The sequence below is a fragment of the Bufo gargarizans genome, chromosome 7 (assembly GCF_014858855.1).
Source record: "Bufo gargarizans isolate SCDJY-AF-19 chromosome 7, ASM1485885v1, whole genome shotgun sequence".
Taxonomy (NCBI): domain Eukaryota; kingdom Metazoa; phylum Chordata; class Amphibia; order Anura; family Bufonidae; genus Bufo; species Bufo gargarizans.
In genome coordinates this window covers 196720653-196739434 of record NC_058086.1, presented here as the reverse complement: position 1 = coordinate 196739434, position 18782 = coordinate 196720653, and the positions used below count along the sequence as shown (strand labels likewise).

Below are 18782 nucleotides of genomic sequence, written 5' to 3'. Positions count from 1 at the left end.
TTTCTTGTCCACATGCAATATTAACACTTTCCTGGCAGATGGACGGTAAAGTATTTAATCAGAAGGTAATGGGACTGAAGCAGATGATTTCTGTATGGAAACATATCACGGGTACAGCTAACAATAAACAATCAACTAAATAAGCTAAATAATTGTCTGTTAAGAGTCAGAAAAACAATTATAACTTAGAAAACACAAAAAGTGTGACCAATATTAAAGGAATACTCTTGGCAAAACTAATGCAGTGTCTTATGCCTCATGCAGGATCTGCGGGGGCAGGGCACACCACAGGAAGTATCTCGGTGGTGTTCTTTGATTTCCTCTATTATGCTCCGCCCCTGAGGTCCTGCATTAGACATAACACACTTCACAGGTTTTGTCTACACCCTCTCCCTAAGTGACGTCACATTTATTGGTCACATGGCCTTGGTGCAGCTCAGCCCCAATCAGGTGAATGGTCTGAGCTGCAATACCAAGCACAATCGCTAGCAAATGGATGGCGCTGCACTTGGTTTACTACGAGGGGGCCGCGGAACTCACTGAAGCACCATAGCCTTCTCAATTGGCTGATCAGCGAGGGTCCCAGGTGTGATCTGATATTGACGATATATATCTTGAAGATAGGTCATCGATATCTGAATTTTGGAAAACACCCTTTAAAGGGGTTGTCTCATCTCATTGTTACTAAGGGGAGATAAGACACAGTCCTGACTAGGGATGAGCGAACTCGAACTGTATAGTTCGGGTTCGTACCGAATTTTGGGGTGTCCGTGACACGGACCCGAACCCGGACATTTTCGTAAAAGTCCGGGTTCGGGTTCGGTGTTCGTCGCTTTCTTCGCGCTTTTGTGACGCTTTCTTGGCGCTTTTTGAAAGGCTGCAAAGCAGCCAATCAACAAGCGTCATACTACTTGCCCCAAGAGGCCATCACAGCCATGCCTACTATTGGCATGGCTGTGATTGGCCAGAGCACCATGTGACCCAGCCTCTATTTAAGCTGGAGTCACATAGCGCCGCCCGTCACTCTGCTCTGATTAGCGTAGGGAGAGGTTGCGGCTGCGACAGTAGGGCGAGATTAGGCAGATTAACTCCTCCAAAGGACTTGATTAACTGATCGATCTGCAGCTGTGGATCATTGAGCTGCTGATCCTCAATTGCTCACTGTTTTTAGGCTGCCCAGACCGTTTGTCAGTCACATTTTTCTGGGGTGATCGGCGGCCATTTTGTGTCTTGTGGTGCGCCAGCACAAGCTGCGACCAAGTGCATTTAACCCTCAATGGTGTGGTTGTTTTTTGGCTAAAGCCTACATCAGGGTGAAGCTGTCACACCAAGTGCATTTAACCAGCAATAGTCTGTTCATTTTTTGGCCATATACAAAATCAGGGGCAAGCTGCGCCTGTCACCAAGTGCATTTAACCCTCAATGGTGTGGTTGTTTTTTGGCTAAAGCCTACATCAGGGTGAAGCTGTCACACCAAGTGCATTTAACCAGCAATAGTCTGTTCATTTTTTGGCCATATACTAAATCAGGGGCAAGCTGCGCCTGTCACCAAGTGCATTTAACCCTCAATGGTGTGGTTGTTTTTTGGCTAAAGCCTACATCAGGGTGAAGCTGTCACACCAAGTGCATTTAACCAGCAATAGTCTGTTTATTTTTTGGCCATATCCCAGTCTAATTCTGTCACTAAATCCATACCGGTCACCCAGCGCCTAAATACTAGGCCTCAAATTTATATCCAGCTAAATCTGTCCCTAGTGCTGTAGCTGGGCGAGTTATTTAGTGTCCGTTCAAGCACATTTCTTGTTCTGGGTTGAAATACAATTCCCAATTTAGCAATTTCATAATTTAGTGGTTTCTGCTATATCAGAGCTATTTGAAATCTATCCCTAAAAGGGTATATAATATTCAAGGTGCACATTGGGTCATTCAGAATAACTTCACACACACCCGCTACTGTGTATTTCCAAGTCTAATTCTGTCACTAAACCCATACCTGTCACGCAGCGCCTAAATACTAGGCCTCAAATTTATATCCAGCTAAATCTGTCCCTAGTGCTGTAGCTGGGCGAGTTATTTAGTGTCCGTTCAAGCACATTTCTTGTTCTGGGTTGAAATACAATTCCCAATTTAGCAATTTCATAATTTAGTGGTTTCTGCTATATCAGAGCTATTTGAAATCTATCCCTAAAAGGGTATATAATATTCAAGGTGCACATTGGGTCATTCAGAATAACTTCACACACACCCGCTACTGTGTATTTCCAAGTCTAATTCTGGCACTAAACCCATACCTGTCACCCAGCGCCTAAATACTAGGCCTCAAATTTATATCCCGCTAAATCTGTCCTTAGTGCTGTAGCTGGGCGAGTTATTTAGTGTCCGTTCAAGCACATTTCTTGTTCTGGGTTGAAATACAATTCCCAATTTAGCAATTTCATAATTTAGTGGTTTCTGCTATATCAGAGCTATTTGAAATCTATCCCTAAAAGGGTATATAATATTCAAGGTGCACATTGGGTCATTCAGAATAACTTCACACACACCCGCTACTGTGTATTTCCAAGTCTAATTCTGGCACTAAACCCATACCTGTCACCCAGCGCCTAAATACTAGGCCTCAAATTTATATCCCGCTAAATCTGTCCTTAGTGCTGTAGCTGGGCGAGTTATTTAGTGTCCGTTCAAGCACATTTCTTGTTCTGGGTTGAAATACAATTCCCAATTTAGCAATTTCATAATTTAGTGGTTTCTGCTATATCAGAGCTATTTGAAATCTATCCCTAAAAGGGTATATAATATTCAAGGTGCACATAGGGTCATTCAGAATAACTTCACACACACGCTTCTGTGCATTTCCAAGTCTAATTCTGTCACTAAATCCATACCGGTCACCCAGCGCCTAAATACTAGGCCTCAAATTTATATCCAGCTAAATCTGTCCCTAGTGCTGTAGCTGGGCGAGTTATTTAGTGTCCGTTCAAGCACATTTCTTGTTCTGGGTTGAAATACAATTCCCAATTTAGCAATTTCATAATTTGGTGGTTTCTGCTATATCAGAGCTATTTGAAATCTATCCCTAAAAGGGTATATAATATTCAAGGTGCACATAGGGTCATTCAGAATAACTTCACACACACGCTTCTGTGCATTTCCAAATCTAATTCTGTCACTAAACCCATACCTGTCACCCAGCGCCTAAATACTAGGCCTCAAATTTATATCCCGCTAAATCTGTCCTTAGTGCTGTAGCTGGGCGAGTTATTTAGTGTCCGTTCAAGCACATTTCTTGTTCTGGGTTGAAATACAATTCCCAATTTAGCAATTTCATAATTTAGTGGTTTCTGCTATATCAGAGCTATTTGAAATCTATCCCTAAAAGGGTATATAATATTCAAGGTGCACATTGGGTCATTCAGAATAACTTCACACACACCCGCTACTGTGTATTTCCAAGTCTAATTCTGGCACTAAACCCATACCTGTCACCCAGCGCCTAAATACTAGGTCTCAAATTTATATCCCGCTAAATCTGTCCTTAGTGCTGTAGCTGGGCGAGTTATTTAGTGTCCGTTCAAGCACATTTCTTGTTCTGGGTTGAAATACAATTCCCAATTTAGCAATTTCATAATTTAGTGGTTTCTGCTATATCAGAGCTATTTGAAATCTATCCCTAAAAGGGTATATAATATTCAAGGTGCACATTGGGTCATTCAGAATAACTTCACACACACCCGCTACTGTGTATTTCCAAGTCTAATTCTGGCACTAAACCCATACCTGTCACCCAGCGCCTAAATACTAGGCCTCAAATTTATATCCCGCTAAATCTGTCCTTAGTGCTGTAGCTGGGCGAGTTATTTAGTGTCCGTTCAAGCACATTTCTTGTTCTGGGTTGAAATACAATTCCCAATTTAGCAATTTCATAATTTAGTGGTTTCTGCTATATCAGAGCTATTTGAAATCTATCCCTAAAAGGGTATATAATATTCAAGGTGCACATTGGGTCATTCAGAATAACTTCACACACACCCGCTACTGTGTATTTCCAAGTCTAATTCTGGCACTAAACCCATACCTGTCACCCAGCGCCTAAATACTAGGCCTCAAATTTATATCCCGCTAAATCTGTCCTTAGTGCTGTAGCTGGGCGAGTTATTTAGTGTCCGTTCAAGCACATTTCTTGTTCTGGGTTGAAATACAATTCCCAATTTAGCAATTTCATAATTTAGTGGTTTCTGCTATATCAGAGCTATTTGAAATCTATCCCTAAAAGGGTATATAATATTCAAGGTGCACATTGGGTCATTCAGAATAACTTCACACACACGCTTCTGTGCATTTCCAAGTCTAATTCTGTCACTAAATCCATACCGGTCACCCAGCGCCTAAATACTAGGCCTCAAATTTATATCCAGCTAAATCTGTCCCTAGTGCTGTAGCTGGGCGAGTTATTTAGTGTCCGTTCAAGCACATTTCTTGTTCTGGGTTGAAATACAATTCCCAATTTAGCAATTTCATAATTTAGTGGTTTCTGCTATATCAGAGCTATTTGAAATCTATCCCTAAAAGGGTATATAATATTCAAGGTGCACATAGGGTCATTCAGAATAACTTCACACACCCGCTACTGTGCATTTCCAAATCTAATTCTGTCACTAAACCCATACCTGTCACCCAGCGCCTAAATACTAGGCCTCAAATTTATATCCCGCTAAATCTGTCCTTAGTGCTGTAGCTGGGCGAGTTATTTAGTGTCCGTTCAAGCACATTTCTTGTTCTGGGTTGAAATACAATTCCCAATTTAGCAATTTCATAATTTAGTGGTTTCTGCTATATCAGAGCTATTTGAAATCTATCCCTAAAAGGGTATATAATATTCAAGGTGCACATTGGGTCATTCAGAATAACTTCACACACACCCGCTACTGTGTATTTCCAAGTCTAATTCTGGCACTAAACCCATACCTGTCACCCAGCGCCTAAATACTAGGCCTCAAATTTATATCCCGCTAAATCTGTCCTTAGTGCTGTAGCTGGGCGAGTTATTTAGTGTCCGTTCAAGCACATTTCTTGTTCTGGGTTGAAATACAATTCCCAATTTAGCAATTTCATAATTTAGTGGTTTCTGCTATATCAGAGCTATTTGAAATCTATCCCTAAAAGGGTATATAATATTCAAGGTGCACATTGGGTCATTCAGAATAACTTCACACACACCCGCTACTGTGTATTTCCAAGTCTAATTCTGGCACTAAACCCATACCTGTCACCCAGCGCCTAAATACTAGGCCTCAAATTTATATCCCGCTAAATCTGTCCTTAGTGCTGTAGCTGGGCGAGTTATTTAGTGTCCGTTCAAGCACATTTCTTGTTCTGGGTTGAAATACAATTCCCAATTTAGCAATTTCATAATTTAGTGGTTTCTGCTATATCAGAGCTATTTGAAATCTATCCCTAAAAGGGTATATAATATTCAAGGTGCACATTGGGTCATTCAGAATAACTTCACACACACCCGCTACTGTGTATTTCCAAGTCTAATTCTGGCACTAAACCCATACCTGTCACCCAGCGCCTAAATACTAGGCCTCAAATTTATATCCCGCTAAATCTGTCCTTAGTGCTGTAGCTGGGCGAGTTATTTAGTGTCCGTTCAAGCACATTTCTTGTTCTGGGTTGAAATACAATTCCCAATTTAGCAATTTCATAATTTAGTGGTTTCTGCTATATCAGAGCTATTTGAAATCTATCCCTAAAAGGGTATATAATATTCAAGGTGCACATAGGGTCATTCAGAATAACTTCACACACCCGCTACTGTGCATTTCCAAATCTAATTCTGTCACTAAACCCATACCTGTCACCCAGCGCCTAAATACTAGGCCTCAAATTTATATCCCGCTAAATCTCTCGTTACCGCTGTCCTGTTGTGGCTGGGAAAGTTATTTAGTGTCCGTCAAAGCACATTTTTTGTTCTGGGTTGAAATACAATTCCCAATTTAGCAATTTCATAATTTAGTCGTTTCTGCTATATCAGAGCTATTTGAAATCTATCCCTAAAAGGGTAGATCATATTGAAGGTGCACATAGGGTCATTCAGAATAACTTCACACACACGCTTCTGTGCATTTCCAAGTCTAATTCTGTCACTAAATCCATACCGGTCACCCAGCGCCTAAATACTAGGCCTCAAATTTATATCCCGCTGAATTTGAATACAATACATTGGGCCAAATAATATATTTGTTGTTGTGGTGAACCATAACAATGAGAAAAACATCTAGTAAGGGACGCGGACGTGGACATGGTCGTGGTGGTGTTAGTGGACCCTCTGGTGCTGGGAGAGGACGTGGCCGTTCTGCCACATCCACACGTCCTAGTGTACCAACTACCTCAGGTCCCAGTAGCCGCCAGAATTTACAGCGATATATGGTGGGGCCCAATGCCGTTCTAAGGATGGTAAGGCCTGAGCAGGTACAGGCATTAGTCAATTGGGTGGCCGACAGTGGATCCAGCACGTTCACATTATCTCCCACCCAGTCTTCTGCAGAAAGCGCACAGATGGCGCCTGAAAACCAACCCCATCAGTCTGTCACATCACCCCCATGCATACCAGGGAAACTGTCTCAGCCTCAAGTTATGCAGCAGTCTCTTATGCTGTTTGAAGACTCCGCTGGCAGGGTTTCCCAAGGGCATCCACCTAGCCCTTCCCCAGCGGTGAAAGACATAGAATGCACTGACGCACAACCACTTATGTTTCCTGATGATGAGGACATGGGAATACCACCTCAGCATGTCTCTGATGATGACGAAACACAGGTGCCAACTGCTGCATCTTTCTGCAGTGTGCAGACTGAACAGGAGGTCAGGGATCAAGACTGGGTGGAAGACGATGCAGGGGACGATGAGGTCCTAGACCCCACATGGAATGAAGGTCGTGCCACTGACTTTCACAGTTCGGAGGAAGAGGCAGTGGTGAGACCGAGCCAACAGCGTAGCAAAAGAGGGAGCAGTGGGCAAAAGCAGAACACCCGCCGCCAAGAGACTCCGCCTGCTACTGACCGCCGCCATCTGGGACCGAGCACCCCAAAGGCAGCTTCAAGGAGTTCCCTGGCATGGCACTTCTTCAAACAATGTGCTGACGACAAGACCCGAGTGGTTTGCACGCTGTGCCATCAGAGCCTGAAGCGAGGCATTAACGTTCTGAACCTGAGCACAACCTGCATGACCAGGCACCTGCATGCAAAGCATGAACTGCAGTGGAGTAAACACCTTAAAACCAAGGAAGTCACTCAGGCTCCCCCTGCTACCTCTTCTGCTGCTGCCGCCTCGGCCTATTCTGCTGCTGCCGCCTCGGCCTCTTCCTCCGCCTCTGGAGGAACGTTGGCACCTGCCGCCCAGCAAACAGGGGATGTACCACCAACACCACCACCACCACCTCCGTCACCAAGCGTCTCAACCATGTCACACGCCAGCGTTCAGCTCTCCATCTCACAAACATTTGATAGAAAGCGTAAATTCCCACCTAGCCACCCTCGATCCCTGGCCCTGAATGCCAGCATTTCTAAACTACTGGCATATGAAATGCTGTCATTTAGGCTGGTGGACACAGACAGCTTCAAACAGCTCATGTCGCTTGCTGTCCCACAGTATGTTGTTCCCAGCCGGCACTACTTCTCCAAGAGAGCCGTGCCTTCCCTGCACAACCAAGTATCCGATAAAATCAAGTGTGCACTGCGCAACGCCATCTGTGGCAAGGTCCACCTAACCACAGATACGTGGACCAGTAAGCACGGCCAGGGACGCTATATCTCCCTAACTGCACACTGGGTAAATGTAGTGGCAGCTGGGCCCCAGGCGGAGAGCTGTTTGGCGCACGTCCTTCCGCCGCCAAGGATCGCAGGGCAACATTCTTTGCCTCCTGTTGCCACCTCCTCCTTCTCGGCTTCCTCCTCCTCTTCTTCCACCTGCTCATCCAGTCAGCCACACACCTTCACCACCAACTTCAGCACAGCCCGGGGTAAACGTCAGCAGGCCATTCTGAAACTCATATGTTTGGGGGACAGGCCCCACACCGCACAGGAGTTGTGGCGGGGTATAGAACAACAGACCGACGAGTGGTTGCTGCCGGTGAGCCTCAAGCCCGGCCTGGTGGTGTGTGATAATGGGCGAAATCTCGTTGCAGCTCTGGGACTAGCCAATTTGACGCACATCCCTTGCTTGGCGCATGTGCTGAATTTGGTGGTGCAGAAGTTCATTCACAACTACCCCGACATGTCAGAGCTGCTGCATAAAGTGCGGGCCGTCTGTTCGCGCTTCCGGCGTTCACATCCTGCTGCTGCTCGCCTGTCTGCGCTACAGCGTAACTTCGGCCTTCCCGCTCACCGCCTCATATGCGACGTGCCCACCAGGTGGAACTCCACCTTGCACATGCTGGACAGACTGTGCGAGCAGCAGCAGGCCATAGTGGAGTTTCAGCTGCAGCACGCACGGGTCAGTCGCACTACAGAACAGCACCACTTCACCACCAATGACTGGGCCTCCATGCGAGACCTGTGTGCCCTGTTGCGCTGTTTCGAGTACTCCACCAACATGGCCAGTGGCGATGACACCGTTATCAGCGTTACAATACCACTTCTATGTCTCCTTGAGAAAACACTTAGGGCGATGATGGAAGAGGAGGTGGCCCAGGAGGAGGAGGAGGAGGAAGAGGGGTCATTTTTAGCACTTTCAGGCCAGTCTCTTCGAAGTGACTCAGAGGGAGGTTTTTGGCAACAGCAGAGGCCAGGTACAAATGTGGCCAGCCAGGGCCCACTACTGGAGGACGAGGAGGACGAGGATGAGGAGGAGGTGGAGGAGGATGAGGATGAAGCATGGTCACAGCGGGGTGGCACCCAACGCAGCTCGGGTCCATCACTGGTGCGTGGCTGGGGGGAAAGGCAGGACGATGACGATACGCCTCCCACAGAGGACAGCTTGTCCTTATCCCTGGGCAGCCTGGCACACATGAGCGACTACATGCTGCAGTGCCTGCGCAACGACAGCAGAGTTGCCCACATTTTAACCTGTGCGGACTACTGGGTTGCCACCCTGCTGGATCCACGCTACAAAGACAATGTGCCCACCTTACTTCCTGCACTGGAGCGTGATAGGAAGATGCGCGAGTACAAGCGCACGTTGGTAGACGCGCTACTGAGAGCATTCCCAAATGTCACAGGGGAACAAGTGGAAGCCCAAGGCCAAGGCAGAGGAGGAGCAAGAGGTCGCCAAGGCAGCTGTGTCACGGCCAGCTCCTCTGAGGGCAGGGTTAGCATGGCAGAGATGTGGAAAAGTTTTGTCAACACGCCACAGCTAACTGCACCACCACCTGATACGCAACGTGTTAGCAGGAGGCAACATTTCACTAACATGGTGGAACAGTACGTGTGCACACCCCTCCACGTACTGACTGATGGTTCGGCCCCATTCAACTTCTGGGTCTCTAAATTGTCCACGTGGCCAGAGCTAGCCTTTTATGCCTTGGAGGTGCTGGCCTGCCCGGCAGCCAGCGTTTTGTCTGAACGTGTATTCAGCACGGCAGGGGGCGTCATTACAGACAAACGCAGCCGCCTGTCTACAGCCAATGTGGACAAGCTGACGTTCATAAAAATGAACCAGGCATGGATCCCACAGGACCTGTCCGTCCCTTGTCCAGATTAGACATTAACTACCTCCCCATAACCATATATTATTGGACTCCAGGGCACTTCCTCATTCAATCCTATTTTTATTTTCATTTTACCATTATATTGCGATGCTACCCAAAGTTGAATGAACCTCTCCTCTGCCTGTGTGCTAGGCCTAAATATATGCCAATGGACTGTTGCAGTGGTGGCTGACATGAAGCCTGATTCTCTGCTATGACATGCAGACTAATTCTCTGCTGACATGAAGCCAGATTGTCTGTTACGGGACCTCTCTCCTCTGCCTGGGTGCTGGGCCTAAATTTATGACAATGGACTGTTGCAGTGGTGGCTGACGTGAAGCCTGATTCTCTGCTATGACATGCAGACTGATTCTCTGCTGTCATGAAGCCAGATTGTCTGTTACGGGACCTCTCTGCTCTGCCTGTGTGCTAGGCCTAAATATATGCCAATGGACTGTTGCAGTGGTGGGTGACGTGAAGCCTGATTCTCTGCTATGATATGAAGACTGATTCTCTGCTGACATGAAGCCAGATTGTCTGTTACGGGACCTTTCTCCTCTGCCTGGGTTCTGGGCCTAAATTTATGAAAATTGACTCTTACAGTGGTGGGTGACGTGAAGCCTGATTCTCTGCTATGATATGAAGACTGATTCTCTGCTGACATGAAGCCAGATTGTCTGTTACGGGACCTTTCTCCTCTGCCTGGGTTCTGGGCCTAAATTTATGAAAATTGACTCTTACAGTGGTGGGTGACGTGAAGCCTGATTCTCTGCTATGATATGAAGACTGATTCTCTGCTGACATGAAGCCAGATTCTCTGTTACGGGACCTCTCTCCTCTGCCTGGGTGCTGGGCCTAAATTTATGACAATGGACTGTTGCAGTGGTGGCTGACGTGAAGCCTGATTCTCTGCTATGACATGCAGACTGATTCTCTGCTGACATGAAGCCAGATTCTCTGTTACGGGACCTCTCTCCTCTGCCTGTGTGTGTGCTGGGCCTAAATATATGCCAATGGACTGTTGCAGTGGTGGCTGACGTGAAGCCTCATTCTCTGCTATGACATGCAGACTAATTCTCTGCTGACATGAAGCCAGATTGTCTGTTACGGGACCTCTCTCCTCTGCCTGTGTGTGTGCTGGGCCTAAATATATGCCAATGGACTGTTGCAGTGGTGGCTGACGTGAAGCCTCATTCTCTGCTATGACATGCAGACTAATTCTCTGCTGACATGAAGACAGATTCTCTGTTACGGGACCTCTCTCCTCTGCCTGTGTGTGTGCTGGGCCTAAATATATGCCAATGGACTGTTGCACTGGTGGCTGACGTGAAGCCTCATTCTCTGCTATGACATGCAGACTAATTCTCTGCTGACATGAAGACAGATTCTCTGTTACGGGACCTCCCTCCTCTGCCTGGGTGCTGGGCCTAAATATATGCCAATGGACTGTTGCAGTGGTGGGTGACGTGAAGCCTCATTCTCTGCTATGACATGCAGACTAATTCTCTGCTGACATGAAGCCAGATTGTCTGTTACGGGACCTCTCTCCTCTGCCTGTGTGTGTGCTGGGCCTAAATATATGCCAATGGACTGTTGCAGTGGTGGCTGACGTGAAGCCTCATTCTCTGCTATGACATGCAGACTAATTCTCTGCTGACATGAAGACAGATTCTCTGTTACGGGACCTCTCTCCTCTGCCTGTGTGTGTGCTGGGCCTAAATATATGCCAATGGACTGTTGCAGTGGTGGCTGACGTGAAGCCTCATTCTCTGCTATGACATGCAGACTAATTCTCTGCTGACATGAAGACAGATTCTCTGTTACGGGACCTCCCTCCTCTGCCTGGGTGCTGGGCCTAAATATATGCCAATGGACTGTTGCAGTGGTGGGTGACGTGAAGCCTGATTCTCTGCTATGACATGCAGACTAATTCTCTGCTGACATGAAGACAGATTCTCTGTTACGGGACCTCCCTCCTCTGCCTGGGTGCTGGGCCTAAATATATGCCAATGGACTGTTGCAGTGGTGGCTGACGTGAAGCCTCATTCTCTGCTATGACATGCAGACTGATTCTCTGCTGACATGAAGCCAGATCGTCTGTTACGGGACCTCTCTGCTCTGCCTGTGTGCTAGGCCTAAATATATGCCAATGGACTGTTGCAGTGGTGGGTGACGTGAAGCCTCATTCTCTGCTATGACATGCAGACTGATTCTCTGCTGTCATGAAGCCAGATTGTCTGTTACGGGACCTCTCTGCTCTGCCTGTGTGCTAGGCCTAAATATATGCCAATGGACTGTTGCAGTGGTGGGTGACGTGAAGCCTCATTCTCTGCTATGACATGCAGACTGATTCTCTGCTGACATGAAGCCAGATTGTCTGTTACGGGACCTCTCTCCTCTGCCTGTGTGCTAGGCCTAAATATATGCCAATGGACTGTTGCAGTGGTGGCTGACGTGAAGCCTCATTCTCTGCTATGACATGCAGACTAATTCTCTGCTGACATGAAGCCAGATTGTCTGTTACGGGACCTCTCTGCCTGGGTGCTGGGCCTAAATTTATGACAATGGACTGTTGCAGTGGTGGCTGACGTGAAGCCTGATTCTCTGCTATGACATGCAGACTGATTCTCTACTGACATGAAGCCAGATCCTCTGTTACGGGACCTCTCTCCTCTGCCTGTGTGTGTGCTGGGCCTAAATATATGCCAATGGACTGTTGCAGTGGTGGCTGACGTGAAGCCTCATTCTCTGCTATGACATGCAGACTGATTCTCTGCTGACATGAAGCCAGATTCTCTGTTACGGGACCTCTCTCCTCTGCCTGTGTGTGTGCTGGGCCTAAATATATGCCAATGGACTGTTGCAGTGGTGGCTGACGTGAAGCCTCATTCTCTGCTATGACATGCAGACTAATTCTCTGCTGACATGAAGACAGATTGTCTGTTACGGGACCTCCCTCCTCTGCCTGGGTGCTGGGCCTAAATATATGCCAATGGACTGTTGCAGTGGTGGCTGACGTGAAGCCTCATTCTCTGCTATGACATGCAGACTAATTCTCTGCTGACATGAAGACAGATTCTCTGTTACGGGACCTCTCTCCTCTGCCTGGGTGCCGGGGCCTAAATATCTGAGAATGGACTGTTCCAGTGGTGGGTGACGGGAAGCCAGATTCTCTGCTATGGAACCTCTCTCCAATTGATTTTGGTTAATTTTTATTTATTTAATTTTTATTTTAATTCATTTCCCTATCCACATTTGTTTGCAGGGGATTTACCTACATGTTGCTGCCTTTTGCAGCCCTCTAGCTCTTTCCTGGGCTGTTTTACAGCCTTTTTAGTGCCGAAAAGTTCGGGTCCCCATTGACTTCAATGGGGTTCGGGTTCGGGACGAAGTTCGGATCGGGTTCGGATCCCGAACCCGAACATTTCCGGGATGTTCGGCCGAACTTCTCGAACCCGAACATCCAGGTGTTCGCTCAACTCTAGTCCTGACCACTAGGAGGCCGGGAAACAACAGGCTGTGCCGGTGTTCTCCATTTCAGTAGCTCCCATTGCGGTGCATAGGAGCTACGGAAACAGTGTAGCACAACGAGCTATGCTGTTTCCTTAACTTGAAAACAGCATAGCTACATTATTTCCGTAGCTCCTATGCACTATATAGGGAGCTACTGAAAGAGCGAGCGCTGGCACGCTCCACGGTTTCCCAGTTGGTTGATGGTCGGGACTGTGTCTTGTCTCATGAGACAACCCCTTTAAGGCTACTTTCACACTTGCGTTGTTTTTTTCCGGTATTGAGAAAATGTTTCCGTTTAGTCCTCACGCATTCTGAATGGAAAGAGATCCGTTCAGGATGGATCAGGATGTCTTCCATTCCGGCAGCATTGTGATTTGTGACCCTACATAAAACTGCTGCAAGCTGCAGTTTTGTGTCTGGTCATAAAAACGGGAAAAAACATATCCGGCATTAAAAACAATGTAAGTCAATGGTGATGGATCCGTTTTTTATGGAGCCTAAAAAAATGGATCGGTCACCCATTGACTTTCAGTGTATTTAGTGACGGATCTGTTTTTTTCCGCTTTGATCTGGCATAACCGCATCCTAACGGAACCTATGCATCCTGATGTGCAAAATCTAAACGGATCTGTTTAATTGCAGTATTGAGATCCTCTGCCAGATCTCAATATCGGAATTGACGACGCAAGTGTGAAAGTAGCCTAAGACTGCCAAGAAGTACACCACTCTTAGTTAGAGGCAATCATTTTGGCGCATCTCGGGATGACTAAAAGTTTCCTCAAAAGGTGGCTTGCCCAAAAATGTGCGATATTTCTGCACCAGAAAACTGCTGAAGAAGCTTTGATAAATCCCTCCCAATATATTGTATTGTGGCATGTAGAGAATATGATAAAACAAAAAAAAAGGCATTAGGCTACATGCACACGACTGTGCCATTTTTTTGCGGTCCGCAAACCATGGATCCGCAAAAAATGGAAGCCGCTCGTGTGCCTTCCGCAATTTGCGGAACGGAACGGGCAGCCCATTGTAGACATGCCTATTCTTGTCCGCAAAACGGACAAGAATAGGACATGCTATATTTGTTTTGCGGGCCACGGAACGGTGCAACGGATGCGGACAGCACACGGAGTGCTATCCGCATCTTTTGCGGCCCCATTGAAGTGAATGGGTCCGCATCCGAGCCGCAAAAACGGCGGCTCGGATGCGGACCTAAACAACGGCCGTGTGCATGAGGCCTTACTTACACATTTATTTGTCTTTACTTTCCCGCTCTGCAACGCCAGTCCTCTCCACTGGTCTCTATTTGTTTGGCTGCAGTGGCGATATACCCACGTGACCAATGCAGGAAATCACTGGCCTTGGTGGTGTACGGCACATGGTTATACGGGCACTTCACCGATGCAGCCAAGTAAACAGAGACCGGAGCAGCAGGGAACAGTACTAGTAATGCATTTTTTATTTTTAGATCCCATTCCTCGCCTATTTTAAAGTTTTAACATTAAAAATGTGAATTATCCATGACCGACCATGAAAAAAAAATCAAACAAAATAATGTTTATTAAGACTTTTACTTTTAAAGGAATAAGCAAGTGCAAAACAGTGGGGTTTACTGTGGACAGCACCGGTTATACAAATCCTGCCAACATCCTATTTACACCAGTGAGAATACAAAGATCCCGACAGACGTAATCTCGTGACCGTTCTCCATGACGGGCGTCTCCTGCTTTGACATTGTTTCCTTCTCCGTTGAACTTCCTGTAAAAAAATACTCTGTTGGAAGATGGCGGGAGCGACCGATTGAATAGAAATGTTGACATAATCAAAGCTGGCATGCTAGAATCACAGATGGGTAAAAAGCTTCCAGGACACAATAGAAAAAAAAAAAACATATTTCATCATCAACATGTTCATCTGGAATTGAAGGAAGATCTTGATTCCGCGTAGATGTTGAAGATCCTTAAGGACAAGACGTTTGACCTTTGTCTTGCCGTTTTTAACCTATTGATATAAACAGGGTAGTAGTCCTATTATAGGAAGGAGTCCTTAATATCTTAGTGGTGGGTCCTCCATCTGTATATACATGATACTTGGATGATATATTCCACATCCTACAAAATATTCCTATATTTCCTGTCCCGTTCTTGGCCAAAGATAACATGAAGTCCTGTCGAAAGTCAACACGTCCCTCAAATTTTTTGCTCCCCATGGATAACTTTATTTCACATAGTGAAACCACTGAAAGTTTTTCATCAAAAAGTCAAAGTGCAAGTAAAATATCCATTTGGCTTGTTAATCCTTAGGGTATTTTTTATTTTATTTTTTTCAAGGAGATTGAAGTTGGTATATGGCGTCCTTGTTCATCAGCAGGTGGATGTGATGATGACCAGAAAAATGAAACTTAAGATCTTGGATGAATCTGCAAGAATAAAAGAAGTGTTCAAAAATGAGAACATGTTGTAAATGAATGATCTACTATTATAAAGCACATTTCAACCTATAATAATAATAATAATAATAATAATAAAACAAGGGGTGTAACTGGGGGGCACGTGGAAATGTAGAGGGGGGCTCAGGATAAAGGTGTGAGTAGGTCCTGCCATTCCCTCCCTCTCCTGCCTGTGTTCTCTTAAGTTACAGCGGCTGGAGCTCCTCACCGGCTGTTGTAACTTGATTCAGGCAGCAGCTTTGTCCAGGCTGACAACAGAGGGAGGGAGTGCAGGGAGCTGAACACAAAGGAAATAGGGTATGCTTTGCTAACAACAACTCCCTCTCCACTACTGGTATGTCACGATGAGCTGAGGAAAGGTAAGTATGTGTAATGTGTGTATGTATGTATGTACTCATGCATGTGATGTGTATGCAATTGTGTTGCGTGTATCTATATGTGTGTAATGTGTATGAATTTATGTATCTGCTATTAGTATGTATGAATATGTACATACTGTATGTGCTTATTGCATGTAAAGGTGTTTATAATGTGTATATACAGTATGAATGTTATGTATACGTGCAGTGTGCTGGTACCATGAATGCGTGTGATATAGTTGTGCTATGTATGTTTCTGGTATAGCGGTATGCATGTTACATTACATATATCTATATTAGTATTTAAGAGGTTGTCCAGGCTTTTTCTATTGTTGACCTATCCTCGGGATAGTAGTAACAGATAATTCAGAGCAGCACCATGCACACTACTGTATAAGACTCCCTCGGAATGCAACAGCTTGTCCAGACCACCGATCCTCGATGGTCATCAGATCAACGGGAAAAAAAACCTGAAGATGACAGCAGCATATCCAAATGAGGGTCCTTTTTTCACCGAACTTCCATGTACAAAAAAAGTGCAACGTTTTGGCTACACAGTAGTCTTTATCAAGCGTTGATGAAGGCTACTGTGTAGCCGAAATGTACTTTTTTTGTACATGGAAGTTCGGTGAGTAAAGGATCCTCATTTGGATATGCTGCTGTCATCTTCAGTTTTTTTCCGCTATCCTCAGGATAGGTCATCAATATCAGGTCAGCGGGGGTCCGACACCTGGCACCCCCACGATCAGCTGCGCACGTGCTGTCTCCTCATACAGCTGATCGTGGGGGTGCCGGGTGTCGGACTCCTGCCGATCTGATATTGATGATATATAATGAGGATAGGTCATCAATATAGGAGAGCCCAGAGAGCCCCTTTAATATTATTATGATTAGTTTTTTAACAATTTATCTATCAATTAAAACATTAAAAGGACCCTCCAGAATTGTGATTGCAATTTTACAGGGCAATGTTCATTTTTTAATTTTTATCACGTGAACTTGGGGTCAAGAGTTCTAGACTAGCAAATCTATTGTTTTTCATTTTCTACCTTCTGCTGCTGGATTTTAGTTTTCTATCTATCTATCTATTTATCTATCTATCTATCTTCATATTCCCTGTTCCATGTTGTAATGCAAATCAATGTAATTACCACATGGATGTTTCATCTGTATTTCTGGCTAGGCACCAGCTTGCGGTATATGGGATGTTGTCAGAGTGCAGTCAATTAATGTCATTGCTCCGGGGCTCTTTGTTCAGATCTAGGCTAGCAAACATGGCTGCTTCTGTCACATAGTGACCCAGACTCTGTTTACCTTGTAGCAGTTTTTTTTCTTAGAGTAGATCCAAGTTATGTACACAGCAAACAGTATTAATTATGTATAGGGAGTGCTATTATCCATCTGAAACCTCACAAGTGAGTCATACTCGTAGTCTGTAGTCACTGCAGTTCTAATGTGAATTGAGCGATTACTGCTGTAGTATACAAACAATGGCCTAACTTAAAGGGGTCATTTACGATTCTGATATTGATGGCTTATCTTCAGGATAGTCTGCCAATACCAGAATGGTGGGGGTCTGACACCACAAACCCCCACTGATTAGCAGTTACCTTGCAGCTCTAACAACAGAAGCTGGAAATACACTGCTCCAACCCCTCTACTTTGGATGGAGATAGTAACTGCATTCTCTTCAATGAGAGCAGTGCTGCAGTTAGTACCGCCGACCACTATACAATGGATTGAGCTGTGCAGTTCTGGCGCCGACTTCAAGTGAAGAGTGTTGGACCTCAGCCAATCAGCAGTCTGGATGTGTAGTCCGGAGCGCCCCCTATAGCAACAGTCTGGACATGTTGTCTGAACCTCCCCTATATCAGCAGTCTGGATGTGTAGTCTGGTCCTCCCCTTATAACAGCAGTCCAGATGTGTAGTCTGGACCTCCCATTATAACAGCAGTCTGGATGTGTAGTCTGGAGAACTACCTAAATCAGCAGTCTGGATGTGTAGTCTGGACCTTCCCCTACAGCAGCAGTCTGGATGTGTAGTCTGGTTCTCCCCTTATAACAGCAGTCCAGATGTGTAGTCTAGACCTCCCATTATAACAGCAGTCTGGATGTGTAGTCTGGACCGCCCCTTATAGCAGCAGTCTGGATGTGTAGTCTGGACCACCCTTATAGCAGAAGTCTGGCTGTGTAGTCTGGACCTCCCCGTATAGCAGCAGTCTGGATATGTAGTCTGGACCTTCCCCTATAGCAGCAGTCTGGATGTGTAGTCTGGACCTCCCCCTATAGCAGAAGTCTGACTGTGTAGTCTGGACCTCCCCCTATAGCAGAAGTCTGGCTGTGTAGTCTGGACCTCCCCCTATAGCAGCAGTCTGGATGTGTAGTCTGGACCTCCCCCTATAGCAGCAGTCTGGATGTGTAGTCTGGACCTTCCCCTATAGCAGCAGTCTGGCTGTGTAGTCTGGACCTTTCCCTATAGCAGCAGTCTGGATGTGCAGTCTGGACCTTCCCCTATAGCAGCAGTCTGGATGTGTAGTCTGGAACTCCCCTATAGCAGCAGTCTGGATGTGTAGTCTGGACCTCCCCCTATAGCAGCAGTCTGGATGTGTAGTCTGGACCTCCCCCTATAGCAGCAGTCTGGCTGTGTAGTCTGTACCTTCCCCTATAGCAGCAGTCTGGGTGTGTAGTCTGGACCTCCCCCTATAGCAGCAGTCTGGATGTGTAGTCTGGACCTCCCCCTATAGCAGCAGTCTGGATGTGCAGTCTGGACCTCCCCCTAT

The 18782-nt window shown here is 46.0% G+C and overlaps 1 protein-coding gene across 1 annotated transcript in view; it reads right to left on the bottom strand.

Annotated features, from left to right (window-relative positions):
• Positions 1-15472: 15472 nt before the first annotated feature.
• TAFA1 (TAFA chemokine like family member 1) overlaps positions 15473-18782 on the bottom strand; it is a 328733-nt gene continuing 325423 nt past the window's right edge. The window contains exon 4 of the mRNA XM_044301999.1: positions 15473-15614. Within this exon, the coding sequence (XP_044157934.1) occupies positions 15597-15614 (18 nt within the window). The 3' untranslated portion in view covers positions 15473-15596. The remainder of the gene's footprint in view (positions 15615-18782) is intronic.